At 44.0% G+C, this 16,859-nt stretch overlaps 1 protein-coding gene across 1 annotated transcript in view; it reads left to right on the top strand.

Moving 5' to 3' along the window:
• The window catches only part of SCRIB (scribbled planar cell polarity protein), a 96,661-nt gene that overhangs the window by 44,870 nt on the left and 34,932 nt on the right, over positions 1-16,859 (top strand). Inside the window, exons 25-30 of the mRNA XM_009318786.1 lie at positions 3,813-4,001; positions 4,690-4,809; positions 5,062-5,118; positions 9,333-9,389; positions 10,123-10,206; positions 14,517-14,924. Coding sequence (XP_009317061.1) covers positions 3,813-4,001; positions 4,690-4,809; positions 5,062-5,118; positions 9,333-9,389; positions 10,123-10,206; positions 14,517-14,924 — 915 coding nt within the window. The remainder of the gene's footprint in view (positions 1-3,812; positions 4,002-4,689; positions 4,810-5,061; positions 5,119-9,332; positions 9,390-10,122; positions 10,207-14,516; positions 14,925-16,859) is intronic.

Raw genomic sequence — 16,859 nt, 5'->3', positions numbered from 1 at the left:
CGCCCCCCCCCCCCCCCCCCCCCCCCCCGGTGGGATGGGGGAGAGAATTGGAAGAGTAAAAGTGAGAAAACTCGTGGGCTGAGATAAGAACAGTTTAATAGTTGAAATAAAATAAAGTAAAATAGTAATAGTAGTAATAATAATAATAATAGAATATACAAAGCAAGTGATGCATGATGCATTTGCTCACCACCTGCCAACCAATGCCCAGCCAGTCCTCGAGCAGCGGCCCCCCCGGCCAGCTTTCCCCCAGTTTATGTACTGAGCATGACATCACATGGTATGGAATGTCCCTTTGGCCAGTTGGGGTCAGCTGTCCTGGCTGTGCCCTCTCCCAGCTTCTTGTGCACCTCCAGCCTTCTCAGTCGGTAGAGCACGGGAAGCTGTAGAGTCCTTGACTAGCCTAAGCACTACTTAGCCACAACTAAAACATCGGTGTGTTATCACATTATTCTCATACTAAATCCAAAACACAGCACTGTACCAGCTACTAGGAAGGAAAATAACTATCCCTGCCAAAACCGGGACAGCTCAATATGCTGTCTCCACTTTTCACTGGGTACATCAATTCTCCTGGAGTATTGTCCATCCACTGAAGGAGGTGCATCTGTTTCCTTTCATATTTACTCCTCTACAACAGCTACAAAATTTCGTCTTTCATTTCCTATGTTTGCTTTTATTTTGTCTTGCATTTCTTCTCTTGCTTTTTTTTCTGTAACATGAACCCATACATATTTCCTTTTCCCCTCCATTTGTATTGCTTCCCCCAAGTGCTTGTGGTTTTCCTGTCCACTCCAACATGCATGCTCTTTCCTCCTTTCATTGAAAGCATTATGAATTGCTCACCTTTCCTCTTGTGCCATGCACCGTGTATGTAATTTTGTTGCCTTTCCTTTGTAAATGACTGCTTGTGTGCATATTTATTTGTCATGTCACTTTTCCCCAAGAAGTAACGCATATTTTCTTTTCAACAATATACTGTGTGTAAGCTTATGCTCCTCCCAACCCTTACCAAAAAGTATTGCCTCTTCTTTCTTGTTAGCAACAGGGCATAGTGATAAGTGGTGTAATTTTTGGTCTTGCTGCTGAGCAGAGCGGGACTCTGGATGTTCATGTATCTGTCACTGGTTCCCTCTTTAGGAGGTATGCTAGGGTAGAAACTCTGCTCTAGCTCTAGAGTTCTTAATAATCCTTGCTGGATGGTGGACATTCCATAATTGCCAGTTAATCCTTTCTAATAATTGGCTACTTTCAAAGAAAGGGAATACTCAACATTTGTTATTACTTGGATATAACTTCTTTATCTGAGTTTTAAAGTTAAAAGAGTAAATTCACTCTATCAAAGTAATAGTTGCACATTCAACTGCAATATTTGTAATAGCAGTAAAAGAAAACCTAAGATGATTGTAACCTACAATTACTTTTAATGATTAGGTTAGTTTTTATCTCCTTCAGTGTTACAGCATTTAGGGGTTTGGAAGGCTTACAGTTTAGCCCTGTTGCAGGGTTAGTTTACCCCCCCCCCCTTTTTTTTTAAATAGTACTTGTTTTAGCCTGTGGAGAACCAAAGCACTGAACTTTTCTGCTCTCCCTTCAACTGTGTTACTTCAGCTTGATCTCTCTTATTTGTCGTAACCAGAGTGTTTTTCCTGCTTCTCTTATTTTGTCTGTATATTTCCAGTAACTGAGAGACAAAGTAGTGCCTTTTTTTCTTCCTCCTCTTCGGATGTCTGATTACTACCTTCTTTCTCCTTAGTTTTTCTTAATTTGCATTTCCATTAAGTCCCTTAACTGTAATTTTTATTAAAAGTTGTAATCTGGTTCTTCCTTTTTAAAACCTTCTCGATGAAGTGTTACAAGTTGAATACCATGAGAAGTATAAATTATATCTACAATTTGAAATTCATGATCTGTCTCAATGGGGATAGCTCAGTGTCCCTCAGTGACAATAATACAGATGACAGTTGGCATTAAGGACATTTTTCTACATTAACTTCACCTCCTCCCATTATTTCTGGGTGTTCTACTGTCACACTTATGCACTTGCTCTCCCTGGAAAAGAAATTGTGAGTACTTGGTCTTTTTCCATTCAGCTGCATGTGACCATTTTTGTGCATGCACACGCACTCTCACACACTTAAATATTTTCCTTTACAGCCCTGAAGAAATCATGTGTAGGCATGCATGACTGCTTTCCCTTCCCCCAAACCTAAAAAAATAATAATAATAAAAAAATTAAAAAATGCATGCAGCATTTTTTCTCCTCATTTTACAGGTACTTTATTAAACATATCTGTGTTTTTTTCTCCAAAACAGCTCTCATAAATCCAATAAACACCCATGCCTTTGGTTTATTTTGGGATTTTTTTGCCTCTCTGATCCCAGTAATATGTGGTGTGCAGTAGTCCTTTCTTTCCTTCCTCTGATGCTACCTGTGCCTCCATCCTACCTTGACAACCAGTCATGCATGTCCTTGCATTTCCCCCACCCAGCAACCAACTTTGTGTGCCCTTGTGCTCTCCTTATTCTCTTGTCATAGATCTACAGGCTTTGCTTGAGATCCCTGACATTGACATACTCTTTCTGCGAAGCCCTTGTGTAGCACTGGTCATAATTCTCTTTGCAAAGCTTAGTCATGTTGGTTCTTTGGCTTTGAGACTGGGCCTTTGAATTGAAGCCATTCGTTTGTCTCTGGTGTTCCCAGTGAGGTCTGTCTGTAGACCAAATGTTCCAAGGTCTTCATTTGATCTAGCTTGAATGTGTGTACATCCCATTTTGATCCAGACTTTTTGTTTTCCCATTAGAAAAAGTAATGCCCATTTGGTGATTCTGTTCGTCTCCCTAAGGCACTTTAAGTTGTATCCTGTATTTCTGTCTAGTTCCTGATAGTAGCTTCTCCTATCACCATTGTTCAATTTTTTCTCGTTTCCTCAGCTTGCGTATTTCTCTTGAGCCTCGTGTTTGCATGTGTTTGGGTTTTGGGTTTTTTTTTTCTTTCACTGTGTACCCACAGCAAGTCCTGCAGTCTCTTTTCCCTGTTCCGAAGGGGAAAAAAATGAATAAAACTCCTTGCCTTTACTGCCTTTGTTCTGGTGGCAAAGCACGCACTTTCATTCTCTCCTCAAACATACATGGATGCTTGCACTCTTTAAGACAAACTCTGGCTTTTGTGTACCTTATCAATATGCTGCATGTAGTTGCTTCCCCTGGTGACAGCTTGTGTACATGAGGCGAGTATGAGTTCTTGTGACTTGCTGAGGAAAGAAAATAGGAGTTACACATTATTTTTCTGAAAGAGAGGATGGAAAATGACAGACATGCATAATTTGTTATACCTGTCTCTACCATGAAGACAGTGAAAAGTCCTTATGCCTCATTTATCTTTATCCACAAAAATTATCCCTATGCTTGCATTTTCTGTCTCTCTCCCAACAAAAAATTATTACACTTTCCTTTCTGTGAAGATAAATCATAGACGCGAAAGCTTTCTTTCTCACCTGCTTCATTGACGAACCAAAAGCAGTTTCTTTCCTTGGGACAACACATTTCAAATACAGATTCTTTTTATCTCCCTAAGAAGTTTCTTCCACACCTGTTTCCTTTACCAAACTGTACACGTTCTTCCTTTTCTACCCTCTCCGTAAGTATATATACATACTTCCAGATGCTTTCCCTGACATGTAGCCACAGCCTTTTCTCCCTGTTTCCTTTGTATGCTGTCCTCTCTCATTCCTTCTTCCTGATGGTCCCCACGCTCTCTAATCTTCTCTTACCTTCTTAGGTGATATCTTGATTCCCCCCATTTGTTATAGGTGAGCTCCTCTGGCGCTGCGGCCCGGGATGGCCGTCTGAAGGTGGGAATGCGGATCCTGGAGGTGAATCATCAGAGTTTGCTGGGAATGACACATACAGAAGCAGTACAGATACTCCGAAGTGTGGGTGATGCGCTGCTTGTGCTAGTGTGTGATGGCTTTGATCCCAAGGCTGCAGCTGCCATTGAGGTGAGAACTGAAGTGCAGGGTGCCCTCATAGTGACCAGTACCACAAGGATCCCACCTCTTTCTTCACAGAAGATTGCTGGATTTTTCCAGCCTTTTGCTGTAGATTTTTTTTTTTTTTCCTGAGGTCCCAGATTTCAAAGTCTAGTCTCCTGCTATATGAACTGGAGGTGGTTGCCAGTTCATAAAAGCAATAGTCTCTAAAGACTGTCTCTCTTCTGCTGATTACAGAAGTGTTTCACAATATCACTGCACTGGTTAGAAATGTAGTTTTCAAGCTAATTTTCTCCAGGCTATTTATGCCTATTTTTTTCTTGGCTGATGTTATAGTCTGTCTGTTTATTGGTGTTTGCCTTTCCCCACAGGAAAACACTTACCCATAGCAATCCTGTGCCTTCTCAGCTTTTTTTTTCAGGGCTTAGCAAGTAAGCTTTTTTATTCTCCACTAGAATATATTCCCAATCCCTGGTCACCTTATCCCCTTTCTGTACCTGTTTCAATTTAAATTCATCTTTCTTAGACCTCAAGTTCCTTGAGTAGTTGACAACTGAAATAAGGTTTCAAGTTGTGAAAGAGTTCTGACTTGCCTAGGATCATCTTGGTACTCTGTATGTGGGAGCCCAGGATATGGAATTTTTTGTATGGCACACTGTGGGCTTCCACCATGTTTTATTGCCTTTTTGCTTTGTAGATGTCCCCAGGAATTATTGCAAACCCTTTTGCTGCTGGTATTGGGCGCAAGAATAGCCTGGAAAGTATCTCTTCTATTGATCGGGATTTAAGCCCTGAAGAACTGGAGATCCTACAGAAGGTGGGTATTCTGGCTGCAACTGGGAGAATGTTATGGAGGGGAAAAAGTTTCTGAAAATCTCTAGTGTCTCCCTTGGTGTATGGAATCTGCAGCATAATGGGTAGTGGACTTCCCTTTTATGGGATCAGCAGGTCCCAGCACTTCCATCACAAATGCGCTAGGATGGGACTCTGAAATCTTCATGAGGTTACAGGTGCTCCGAGTGGGGAGAGAGCACTGGGTTGAAGTGGCTCTAACTTTGGTCTCTCCTAGGAGATGGAAATGGTGAGAGAAGCAACTCAATGGGAGAGAGAAGAAATGGAGAAAGTGGTGAGAGATTTTTCATGTAGCAGAATCTGTTCTCGACAGTGGTTCTGCCAAGCCTGTGAGCCCTACGGAAAATGCTACAGATTATCTCTACCCAATCGTTAATGCCATGGGGGGGCTTTGGGCCTTCTCTCTTCGTAGTGTACCGCTCAGTTACTCTAGCTGCTTTTTGGCTTTGCCATACCTTCCTGTGTACCTCTTTGGTGGTACTTCTCTGTTATTTACAGAGTTCATCTTTGTTACCTGCTGGCACCTTCTGGCCAAGCTGCAGCTTTGAGAAAAATGGCCTATTAGCATGGAAATCCCACATTTAATCAGTTCTTTCAATACAGTACTCTATGAGCTGACAAGAGCTTTTATGAGCAAAGATGAGAATGCACAGCTCAAAGTTGCCCTGAATTGAAGAAGTGGCAGTGTTAATCAATCACAAGTTTGTGCTCCTTAGTTTGCATGATCGTTTTTCTGATTTGTTATGAGAATTTTGTATTTCTGCCCACTATTTCAGCCTTTCACAGAAGTAGATTAGCAGAGTCAAGCTGCTTGAGGACTTGGGTTTTCTAGTTATATCCCTCTTAAAACTGATTTATTCAGTCAGATTCTTTTGGAAGATGAGGGAAAATTTAATTCTTCAGTATTGTCAATTTGGAATCTGCTCTCCTGGCAGATAAGTATGTGCACTTATGCAGGCACCAATTTAGATATGGTTTCCAATTTAGATATGCCTAATATTTCTCTAGGTTCTTTCTGCAGTTGTAATAACTCAGCTTTTTTTTTACATTTGCTACCCCACAAGAGTGTAGTTATGTTGGCAATTCTGGATGGAGGTGATCTTTATAATTTAGTTAACACTTGAGATTTTACTTGTTTTGGAAAAAATAGTCAAGGTTTTGAATAGACAATGGCACAGACTGTAAGAGGACAGGGCAATGAACGAGAAAATGGCCGTATGACCTTTCAGGCATTAATCATTAAATATACATATATATTTCATATTTATATAATCCTACTCTGCCTTCTGTCAGTGACTGCAGTGGGCTTTTATGAAAGATTGAGGTAGAGAGACAAAAGAGGTTCAGTGTGTTGCAGACTCCTTTTGGAAACTTTGCTTTATATTTGCTGGCCTACAGCTTAGATTGATGTCAGCATGTGCAGGAATAAGACAAGGGATTTCTGTCCTAAGTATCTGCAAGGTGTTCTGACGGTGTTTGAGACCTATACTTAGATGGGAATTCTTCCAGTGGAATGACCTTATAGAATAATCTTCAACCTGATCTAGTTGAAGATGTCCCTGCTCATTGCAGGGAGGATGGACTAGACGACCTTTAAAGGTCCCTTCCAACCCAAACTATTCTATGATTCTACGAATAATTTGGGTAGGAAGGGACCTCTACAGGTCACTTGGTTCAGCTCAGAGCAGAGCCAATTTAGATCAGATTTAGGCTTTTCCTATAAAATGTCTTGTTCCTTGCCTAGGAAGGAACTGAGTGTGGTTTGTTGTGGTTTCAGAAAACCTGATTTTGTAGTGTTACTGTTACAGCGAAGGGTATTCCTACCAGTTTTATCTTGGTAGCATATGGATCTGAATACTCTCTCAGAGAGTTCAGGTGCTATGAGTCATTATCAGCATTTCTAACACCTCTGGATAAACCAAGAGCAGTCTGGCCCCAAAACCATGCTGCTGTGCCTGAGCAGGTTGCATTAGTTCAGTCTTAGGTAGATAAAGGCTTTTCCAAAATTTATGCTGCGATTACTTAAAAATACTCCAGAGACTTTGTAAAAAAAACAGAAAAACCTTTATGATTGGTGATGTAGCCTTGGCCATATCTCATTTTAAAAAGTGCTGATGGTATTATGATAGCTTTTTATGGAAAACTTGAACTTGAAATTTTATTAAAATGGTTAATTTAAAAGAAAAAAACTTAGCAATAACTAGTCACTCAGCCATTAGCAATATTTCAAAACAATTGTGGGCATCTTAAAGCAAATATCATTATTCCTTCTGGAGGCTGAACAATACACAGTAATTGTGGTTCATCTTTCTTGGATGTTTTACTTCTGACAGATTTTAAAGCAATATTCTGAGGTTGCAGTGACATGTATTTAAGGACTTCTAAGGTTTATATTCCCATATACTGCCTTTTCTCTCACTATAGTGTGGCTTAGTATAATTGCAATGTTGTCTGTCCCAACCTCTGAAGAGCTGAGAAGTATGCCTGTAGCCTGGTGATCAGCAGAGACCAAGACACCTCTCCAGAACTGCCTGTGTCTTTAAAAGATTTCATATGTTTTGGTGCCACTTCCATTAGGGTACTGGGAGGAGGTAGCAATGGATGCTACAGACTCCTCTGACGTCTCGGGATCCATGGCCTGAGACCCAAGAGCAAAGACATGTTTTTCTGCTGTTGCCGTTTAGTGTGACCTTGAAACTGGGATTCTGTCTCTTAATACCGGTTTCGATGATTAAATTTATGCCAGTGATGGAGCCAGCACTGTATGGTAGCCATTGTAATGCCGTAGGAAGTTCCCACCTCAGTGCCAGATCCTCAGTAGTACTATTCATGTCACCATTTTTGGACTTTTCCTCTAATACTTCAGTGATTTATGTTCAGTTTTGCACAAGAGTGATAGAGATCAAACATGTCTCCTTACAGTAAGGTTGTGAACTCAAGAAATGGGAAGAATTTTGGCTTTGCTATACTCACCATTAGTCCTGTAGAGGTTTTCAAATGCCACTGTTGCACTTGCTGCATACATATCTCAAGTTCAGTTCTTTGATAATTCAGTTTCTAATAGCAATATTAGTAACTCCAAATCTCCACAGACTGATTCATGGTGCATTTCTCTATCCCAACTCTGTAGCTGTAGTTATTTTTCTAGCTTTAATCCAGAGCTTCCCCAGGCTCCCCAGATGTTGTCAGAGATGAACTTTGAACATTCCACAGCTCCGTCTGGGCTGGCTGGCAACTCTTGTCTCTCTTCAGCTTAAGACCTCAGAGAAGGATCACATACAAGATTACTGTCAGCTTCAACACTCACCTTACAGATAACACTTGTCCAAAATAAGCGTAACCAGATTCAGAATAGACTCTAGCTTAAATATCCCTAAATATCCCTTTGGGTCCTGTGATCCTCCAGAGCATTAGTGTCTTCTCATGTTGCTCATTATTGTCCGGAGATCGGGGGTGTGATACGGGACACTGATTATTTGCTAGTGGTAATGCATAGAAGCTTTTGAAGAGAAAGGCCTAGGTGCTTATCAGAATTTTCAGTTAGCTCCCTCTGTATTTCTCAGATGCCTTCCACCTCCCATCCTTCCAGCCTTGGGACTTCTGGACCATCTGGTTGCTGCTGTTTGGGAGGAGCAGTCAGGAGGGTTGCAATACGCAATAGAACGGAAGAATGATGCTGCTTTTGTCCACAGCCCTCGCTCTGCAGCATAGGTGCTGGGCAAAAAGTCACAAAAGTATAAATGCACAGAAATCATTCTTTAAGACAAGTAACACATTATTACCTTCCTCTTGCAGCTTGGAAGCAAGCCCATAGCTGGGGCTTATGAGATTAGTCACTGGTCACTGTTACAATATTCCTGTGCTGCACTGAATGACTGAGAGCTGACCAGCTGATTTTAAGCCCTGCCTTATGCTTATACAATTTCTGTCTCTATATATAGCCTTTTGGCTGTGATGCTATTAACAAGCATGTGATTTTTTTAGGTCTTTTTCCTTAGTGACAACTAGGCCTGTGCTCTGTAGATGTGTTTTTCCTTTCCCTTCTAGCCTCTCCAGTCCATGCTCTGTCAAGATGTCTCTTCTAGCAATAAGCAATCTTCTCTTTTCCCTTGGTGATGGCATAGCTTGTGCTTGGGGGGGTGGGGCGCTTTAGCTCCCTTCACTTTTCCCCAGGATTGACTCTGCTGAGAATCTTAGAGACATCTGCTCTCTTCCCTTCATCTGGTGACACCCTGGCTTGTGTTGTATGGGGTGTCTGTTCCTGGCCATTTTACTGGCAATAACCGAGCTCATGCAGAATTCCAGCTCCTCTTTCCCCGGGTCCAACGTATGTGCTGGGTTTCTGCTCGCCCTCTCCTGGCACCAGTGCTGTTCGTGCTCCTCTGTCCCCCCTCTGGAGTTACTGCCCAGCATGGTGCTGACTTCTTTTCCTCTCTCTTTGCCTGTGCTGCTTGGATGCTGCTCTGACTCTGTCCTGTCTCATGGAAGGAGTGGATGCGTAGGGAGCGGGAGGCAGCCACACAGCAACTTGAGGAGGAGGCAGAGGTGAGGAGCACGGTGGGAGGATTGGAGAGTTGCAGAAAAGGGCCGCAACTGGACTTGAAGGCCGGAGAAATCTCTAAAAGTGCTCATTCCCTCTAACTTCTGTTCTCCGCTCCCCCCTGCAAAAAGACTTGACTTTTGGGTATAAGAGAAGATACCAGAAATTAAGAAATCTGTAATGTGATTGAGGAAGGAATGGTGAAAAACAATGGCTATAATTAGAAAGGCAGACAAATACAAATGGGAAGCAAAATCAAACGAAATGATACAATGAGTGTGAGTTAAGGTTAAGAAAAGATACTGCAGAGGAATTGTAGATTTGCACTATCACGTCTCCAAATCCAGACTGGAAGCCTTTCTGGATGCTATTTGGAGAAAACTGGTATGTATGTCACATTCTCCTCTCCCCCTATAAGGGAGTAGACATGTGCATGTTGGGGGCAGGAGGAACAGTGGGGGTCTGTGCACCAGTGGGTGACCAAGGGCCCAGAGCGACGTGTTCTCTGCAGTATTTCTCAAGCCCGGCCTCTGTCATGGGTCCCCATGATTGTATTTGGAACAATTCCAGGTTCATTTCCAGGCAATGGGAAATTTCTGCAGAGTTTGGAGATAAGGCCTTGGTTATTACTAGGGGTGGTTTCGTTTTAATTGCTCTTTCTAGTTGATTTAGTTGACTTCTGGCCTGATCTCTTCCTGGTGTTTGTGTTTTTTTGCTCCCCTCCTTGCCTCTCTCCAGAATATCACCAGTGAACCTTTGAGACTGGACTATCGGACCCTGGCTGCTTTGCCCAGCAGTGGCTTACAGAGAGTCAATCGCACTGTAAGTGAGGGGCTGTTGAGATATGGGGTCCCTGTGTGGGGGAAGCCGTGGTCGTTCTGTTACCTGCCCTCTCATTGTGCCCTGGTGTGAGAGATGACAGTACTCTCTGCAGAGGAAAACTGGGAAGCAGAACTGTGGTAGACTTTGACACTGAAACAGGAGGTAGCGACAAAAGAAAGATTAGAATAAGAAAATGAGGAGAGCAGAGAGCCTGGTCGCTTTCCATTTTGGAAAGGGAAGTGGCCTGTGTAATTGCTGAGATGCAAAAGGAAGTGTCTCAAACAAGGCAGAAGGAACAGCCCAGCAGGAGAGAAGGATACATGTGAATGGGAGAGTGCAGGGGATTTATCATGGAAGGAAGCAACTACTGAAAGCTACAGAGGAGGGAGGGGAAGATTCTTCCTGACACAGAAGATGACAATGTTGGGTGCACAGCTTAGTTGTAAATTCATTATGAGATGTTTAGAAAGGAGGTGTATCAGCAGGGTGCTGATACCAAAAGTATTAAAAGAAAGGCAAGATCCATCTAGGACTGCAGAAGGCAAAGTGGCAGTGACTGCATATCATGACTTAGCCCTGATACAGCCTTTGGATACTCCTGCCCCTGTGACCTGCATTTCAGTCCCCATATGTAGTGACAGAGAATATCCAGATTTCACAAACTTCACAGATTACGAAGTCATCTGTCTCGCCTGTGTTGTTTAAAATCTCACCTCACCTCTGCATCTTTGCTTCCTTTGGTCATGTTTTATCTTCCCTGCATCGCACCTATTCCACTGGGTTTCTGCCTGCTCCTTCACATACATCCTCAGTCTTCACCTCCATTCCTTTCCTCCTATTGCAGCAAGACCACCCTTTGCTGTCATCATCAGATTCTGCATTCCCATTCCATTGTTTCAAGATCATCTCTTTTACCTTTACTGTCTCCATTTCATTCCATCCAGACAGGTCTCCTCTCCTATTCATCTATCCTCTCGTTGACTTCAGGCCCTCTTGCTTTTGTGCTTTCACACTGATTAGAGACCTGCTTTGTCTCCAGCTTTGTCTCATTTTGTTCCTCCCCATACTCCCCAGCTTTTGGGTCTTCTCTCCCGGCTGTTCACACAGAAAAGTATTATCAGGAAAAGGTTTAATGTATTTTTAGCATCTCTTAGTGTAACTTAGTAGCTGGAAACAAGGGGAGAGCCAGCCCCATGCAAGCATCTGCCTCTTTGCTGGACAGACCTAGTGTCATCCAAAGCAGAGCAGCATTTGGGAACTTGTGCCTTAGCAGTTCATGTCAGCCCAGGAACGCCTGGCACTGGAATGTGGGGCCGAACACACTGGAATGCCGGGTTGTATGGGCGGCATCTATAAATGTCCCATTTCAGGGGAAGGGCCGATTGGTGCCCATGTTTATCTTTTTCCAGCTGTCATTTGCCCAGCCCTGTCTTTGCTCTGATGAAAAAATATGTCTGCCTAGATTGTGACTACAGGGAGATATGGGCTTCAAGGACAGCAAGGTTCTGGCATTCCTTCAGGAGCTGCACCTAGCCTATTTGATGACTGCCTGGAAGACTCAGACATGGATCAGTCTGGCCAGCAGAAAAGCATGCGGTTCAATTAACAGGTTGTCTATCTCCAGGCAGTATGACTGGATTAAGATGGCTAATGCTATTGCCCAGTTCCCATAGTATTTTTCTCTTTCTTCCTATCTCTAGGCCAACTTTCTCACTCACTCCTCTAAACAGTGTCTACATATCTTTTGTTGCTACATAGTTCCCTGAAAGGGAGTTGCAGGGCCTGCTGTTCTTCACACTGTTGAACAGGAGGAAGTGCAGACCTCTGTCGTGACTGCTATAGATTGCAGGTGGAATTTGTCATGAGGATTCCCCAAGAATTGCCCCTAAAGAAGGGGGCAGATGGTTGTCTATCTTGGATTAATCTGTATTGCTGTGTGTTGGTCCTTTTGTGAGCAAAATTTAACAAAGGCTTACTGAGATGCAAGCCTGTTTTGTTTGTGTACTTTTAAAACCCCAGCTGAAAAATTCCAGTTGAAAGCTGCATGAGAATGCTCATCTCAGTGATGCCCTTCAGCTGTGCCAGCTTCTCAGTAACTTGATGTCTGCAGAGTACCCAGTGCACTACAATGTCTGGATACTGCCATCACAGTAATAGAAGAGCTATTATAGTCTCTGTCTTCTGCATAGTACAGGCTTGAAAACCATACCCATGAATGACTACATCTAGCCACAGCAAAACGTTTAAAATCTCCTTTTGCTTTCTGGACTATAAGAAATGGAGATGACTTTACATCTCTTAGTAGCGTGTCACCATGGTTAGTTGATTAACAATCTGTACTTTCTAGTCTGAGTCTATTTCTGTTCAATTTCTAGCCATTGATTCTTTCTCTGTACTTGTTCATTAAATTTAAAATTAGATTAGTTTCAGTGTCTGGGGCAAAGTGATGGATCAGAACTGCAAATGCATTTCTTCTGTATTTGCCTTAGAGGATTCAGAGTAAAACATGATTGTCCTGTCTGCTAGACTGGGGAGTGACAGAGGCAAGGCTGGGAAAAGCACTCTGCATTACCAAAATCTTTGCCTACCCAAAATAGAAATTGTTGTTTGTCTGATAAAAATAGCCCACTGTGAAGTAGAGGGAGCGAGGCATCTTGCACTGGAATACACTGCTCAAGCAGAAGCATTGGAGATTAAAGGGAGGGGTAGATGAAGCTCGGTTCCAGTCATGTCCATGAACAAAACAGGGATTGAGGCTCCCCATGGACTATCAGACTTCACGCAGTCTTGGTGACATGCCCATCTCCACAGTGCCCTAAAAGTGTTGTTTACTTTTTCACTTTGTGCGAAGCAAAGTAGGCTTTGGTGGTGGGATTCACCTGGAACCCAGGTTGGTCAGTGTTTGTGCTCTTCTGCTTGGCAAGGGAAAGCAGCAGTGGTGTCAGAGGGGTCAGGCTGTAGGACCAACAAACCCACTTTGCGGTGGTGGATTACTGGCAGTGTTTTCATTACAGCATCCCCAATGAACAAATAATGTTCCTGAAAGTACTTTTTGCGTGGCATAACTTTATGTGCACTAGAGCTCTTGCTAGTGTAGTTTATGGCACTCTGGGAAAAGAAGGTTCGAATTGGGGTGGGGGGTTGTTTGGGTTTTTTTGGTAGGGTTTTTTTACATTGGAAAGTCGCATAGCTACAATAACAAAATTTCTAAGGGTAGCACAGGCTTCGACTGTCTGCAGAAATATTATATAGGCGAGGGCTCTGCCAACCACTGCTTTAGGTTGGGTTGGAGTTGAGAGGGGTTAGGGGAGGGCCTCAGAAATTCCTGAGCCTCTCAGCTGCCATTGTAGTCACCAGCCCACCCAGCCCTTGAGAGCTATTTTTGTGAATGCTGCCATGACACAGGAGTTGGAGAATGTGTTCTGAGCAGAAGAGGTCTTTCTGCTCCCCAGCAGGCACTTGGATAGAAGGAGATTTGATCATTGCTCTCTGATTATCTCTGCTTCCCTGAAGAAGGCTTTGGCTGGGGTAACAAACTCTCTTTTATAGTATTAAAAGAGGAATGGTCAGTGTTTCATCTTGGATGGGTACAGTTGAGCCTAGGCAGACCTGGAGCTCTGTTTCAGTCCTGCCTTCAGTAAGGGTGCTCAAAGAGATCTGTACTCTGTTAGCTGTTGTTTAGCTCTCTGTTACTTGTTGGTGTGTATTTTGATGAAGTGGGGCCGTAAAAGCATGTTTGCCCATGCAGGTGTGATGGAAATGCACAGGGTAGACAATATGGTGATAACTGTGTAACTGTATGGAAATGCATTGGAGTGAGGTGAGAGCTGTTATTCTGCGTGACAGTGCTGGAACTACTTGAAAGTATGCTGGGGTGAGACAGTTGATGTTTGGCCATGTGATGGTGGAGTTGAATTGAGGATGTGCTGAAGTGAGATGGGAGAGGATGTGTGCTTGTGCAGGTTTTGGCAATCAATTTTGCTAGAGAGCAGCAGTGTTACTGGTGAGCTGCTGAAGTGCAGGCTGGAATGTGTACGAGAGCTGGAAAAGTGGAGGGAGTGTGCTTGTGCCTGTCAACTACTTGGTGTATGTATTGCATGCTGACAGCAAGGTCCTCTCTTGGAAGTAGCATTTGGGATCACAAGATTGTTGGTAGACTAGAAGAGAGGGAAGGGATGGTCGTGTGGGCATCAGTACTGGAATTCTTCTCTCCCCTGTCCTTCAACATCAGTAGCCGCTCTGTATTTTCTCCCTCCTCTCCTTTACTCTGTTCTCCTTATTTCTTTCTGATCCTTTTGTTTTCCTCTCAGCTTGTTCAGTATAATAAGGCCAGCTCCAGAATGGAGGGTGACTGCACTATGCTGTCTCTGCCAGTGGCACAGGACAGCCGGGATTCATACCCAGAAACAGCTGCAGGCCCGATCATCAGAAGCATGGCTGGCCTTCCTCAGGACCCTGCATCACCTGACAAGTGCACAAGTGGGGCAGAAAAGCCCCAACTAGACAAGCAGGATCCCACGGGTTGCCCCTTGTCCCAGGACCAGATGCCAAAGACACCAGAGCAAGAGTGTATGATCGACTCTCAGCCGATCCTCTTCAGTGAGAACCCCTTTGTGGTGGCTAACCGCAAGGGGAAAGCAGCAGGCAAGGCTTGCCTGGGGGGCCCGCCCCTGGGCTATGGCAGGGGGGGAGTGCTGAAGACCAACCTTTACTCCAAGGCAAGCAGTCCCACGGCATGCTGTGTGTGGCATGCAATCATGCAGTTAAGGCCATCTGCATTCTACTAAACCCCTGCGCATGCACTGGACCCCAGATGCCAGGCAGCACGAAGCCTGTGCGGGGGCTGGTCCCACCTAACACATGTGCTTCTCCAGTGTTCTGTGCAGAGGCTGTCAGTTGCTGATGGTCAGTGAATTGTCTTCCAGCCACTAATGTACCCCAGTTATTGCCAAGTGTGCATGCTGCTGAGTCCCTCTTTGAGGGGAGGCAGTGATGTCAGGCGACTTCCCCAATGTCTCTATGGGTGGGCAAGAGTCAGGCTAGGAGCAGCGGTGTTCCCTGTCTGCTGTGGTTGTGAGGAGGGAGTTGGCAGGGCTTGTAGAAGAATGGTAGTGGCGTCACGCTTATGTATCTGGGCTTGAACAAACACAGCTGTTTTTAGACTTCTGAAAACTAAGAGGCAGTGCAGCTGACATAGTTAATCTACAGCCCAGGAGCATGCTGTTCCTTGAAGTGACACATTTCAGTATATCTAGACGTTCAGATTTCAAGGGAGAACTTTGCTTTCTGCTCTGGGAAATCTGTTTAACTTTCTCACTGTTGCACAGGAAATCTGTGGCAGAGCAAGGACTAGACCCAAAGATACTATGTTCCAGATTAGCACCACACCACTCTCACCTTCTTCCTTTCTCAGCCTTTCGGGAGGTCTGAAAAGCAAGAGAAGCAAAACAACTGCAAACAAACAGCCCACCCCCACCCCCCCCCCCCCCCCCCAAACAAAAAAACCAAACAATCAAAACACCCAGCTGTAGTTCTCTTAGACGTTTTTAGCCTAGTTCCGTGGTGAGAATTTGTTTTTCACAGATGTGTAGGCAGATAAGCATAGAGCAAGGCATGTAGTTGAATCTCTGTAACCTCTCAGTATATTAAAAGTCAAAGGCTGTGGTTTGGACATTATAGACATCCAGCTTTAGAGTTCAAAAGATCAAAAAAGCAGTGGTCACAAAGCACTGACCCTTTTTGAAGGTAGACTTTATGCCAGATCAGCTATCATCAGTCTAGAGGTGCTTGTCACAGTTAGCTGGAGCTAATCTAATTCCATATTGCTGTCAAAAGGGATCAGTCCCCCCTGTCTGCATGTTCTCCTCCAGAACTGAAGCAGTCATGTCAGCTGGCTTAGGGAGCTGAAGTCCCTGAAAAACAGTATTGTAGAACAGGTCCTTCCTTGGGGATTGGTAAGCTGCATGTGCTGGCACACAGGAAGACTTGGATAGCAGTAGCCAGAAGCAAGGTGAGCAAGACCACTCTTTGCAGTGGAGGCATGGAAGTAGATCGGTTGATACTGCCACATTCTCTGACATTACAGTGCTAAGAAGGCTCAGATGATTTCTGTGCTCCAATATAAACTTCAGATCATGTCTCCTGGCTTGGTCAGTAGAAATACTATTGCCCAAGGCTGACTTGAATCGAATTAACATGATTCACTAGTGCATGGGTATGGTATTAATTATTGCAGAACCCTAGATTTGCTTAAACAGTTCTCTAAATCCCAAATGACCTGTTTCCATCTTTAGGTATCTAAAATACTTTTTAAATCGTGCTCCTTAATCCTGTGGACAGACTGCAGGTAATTATTAGGACTCTGCTCTCTTGTTGTAGCTGTTGGGCCAGGCTATAGGCTGGCTCAGCCTGAGCATTGGGCTGATGGGGTCCATCTGTCAGAGAAGGGGAAGAGCATCTTTGGTCATAGGCTTGCCAAGCTGGTGAAGAGGGCTTTAAACTAGACATGCTGGGGGAGGGGAACCTCCATCCATCCCACTCCTACCAGTTTGATGCCAGGGCCAGCAATAGACGCCCAGAGCCTGGAGAAGGAACACAGGTCAGCAGGAGAGCGCCTGAAGAGCAGCACAAAGGAACTCCAGCCAGTAAGACTG

Source organism: Pygoscelis adeliae, unplaced genomic scaffold, assembly GCF_000699105.1.
Source record: "Pygoscelis adeliae isolate BGI_AS28 unplaced genomic scaffold, ASM69910v1 Scaffold452, whole genome shotgun sequence".
Classification (NCBI taxonomy): Eukaryota; Metazoa; Chordata; class Aves; order Sphenisciformes; family Spheniscidae; genus Pygoscelis; species Pygoscelis adeliae.
Note: the sequence above shows the minus strand (reverse complement) of the source record. Positions and strands in the feature narration are given on the sequence as shown.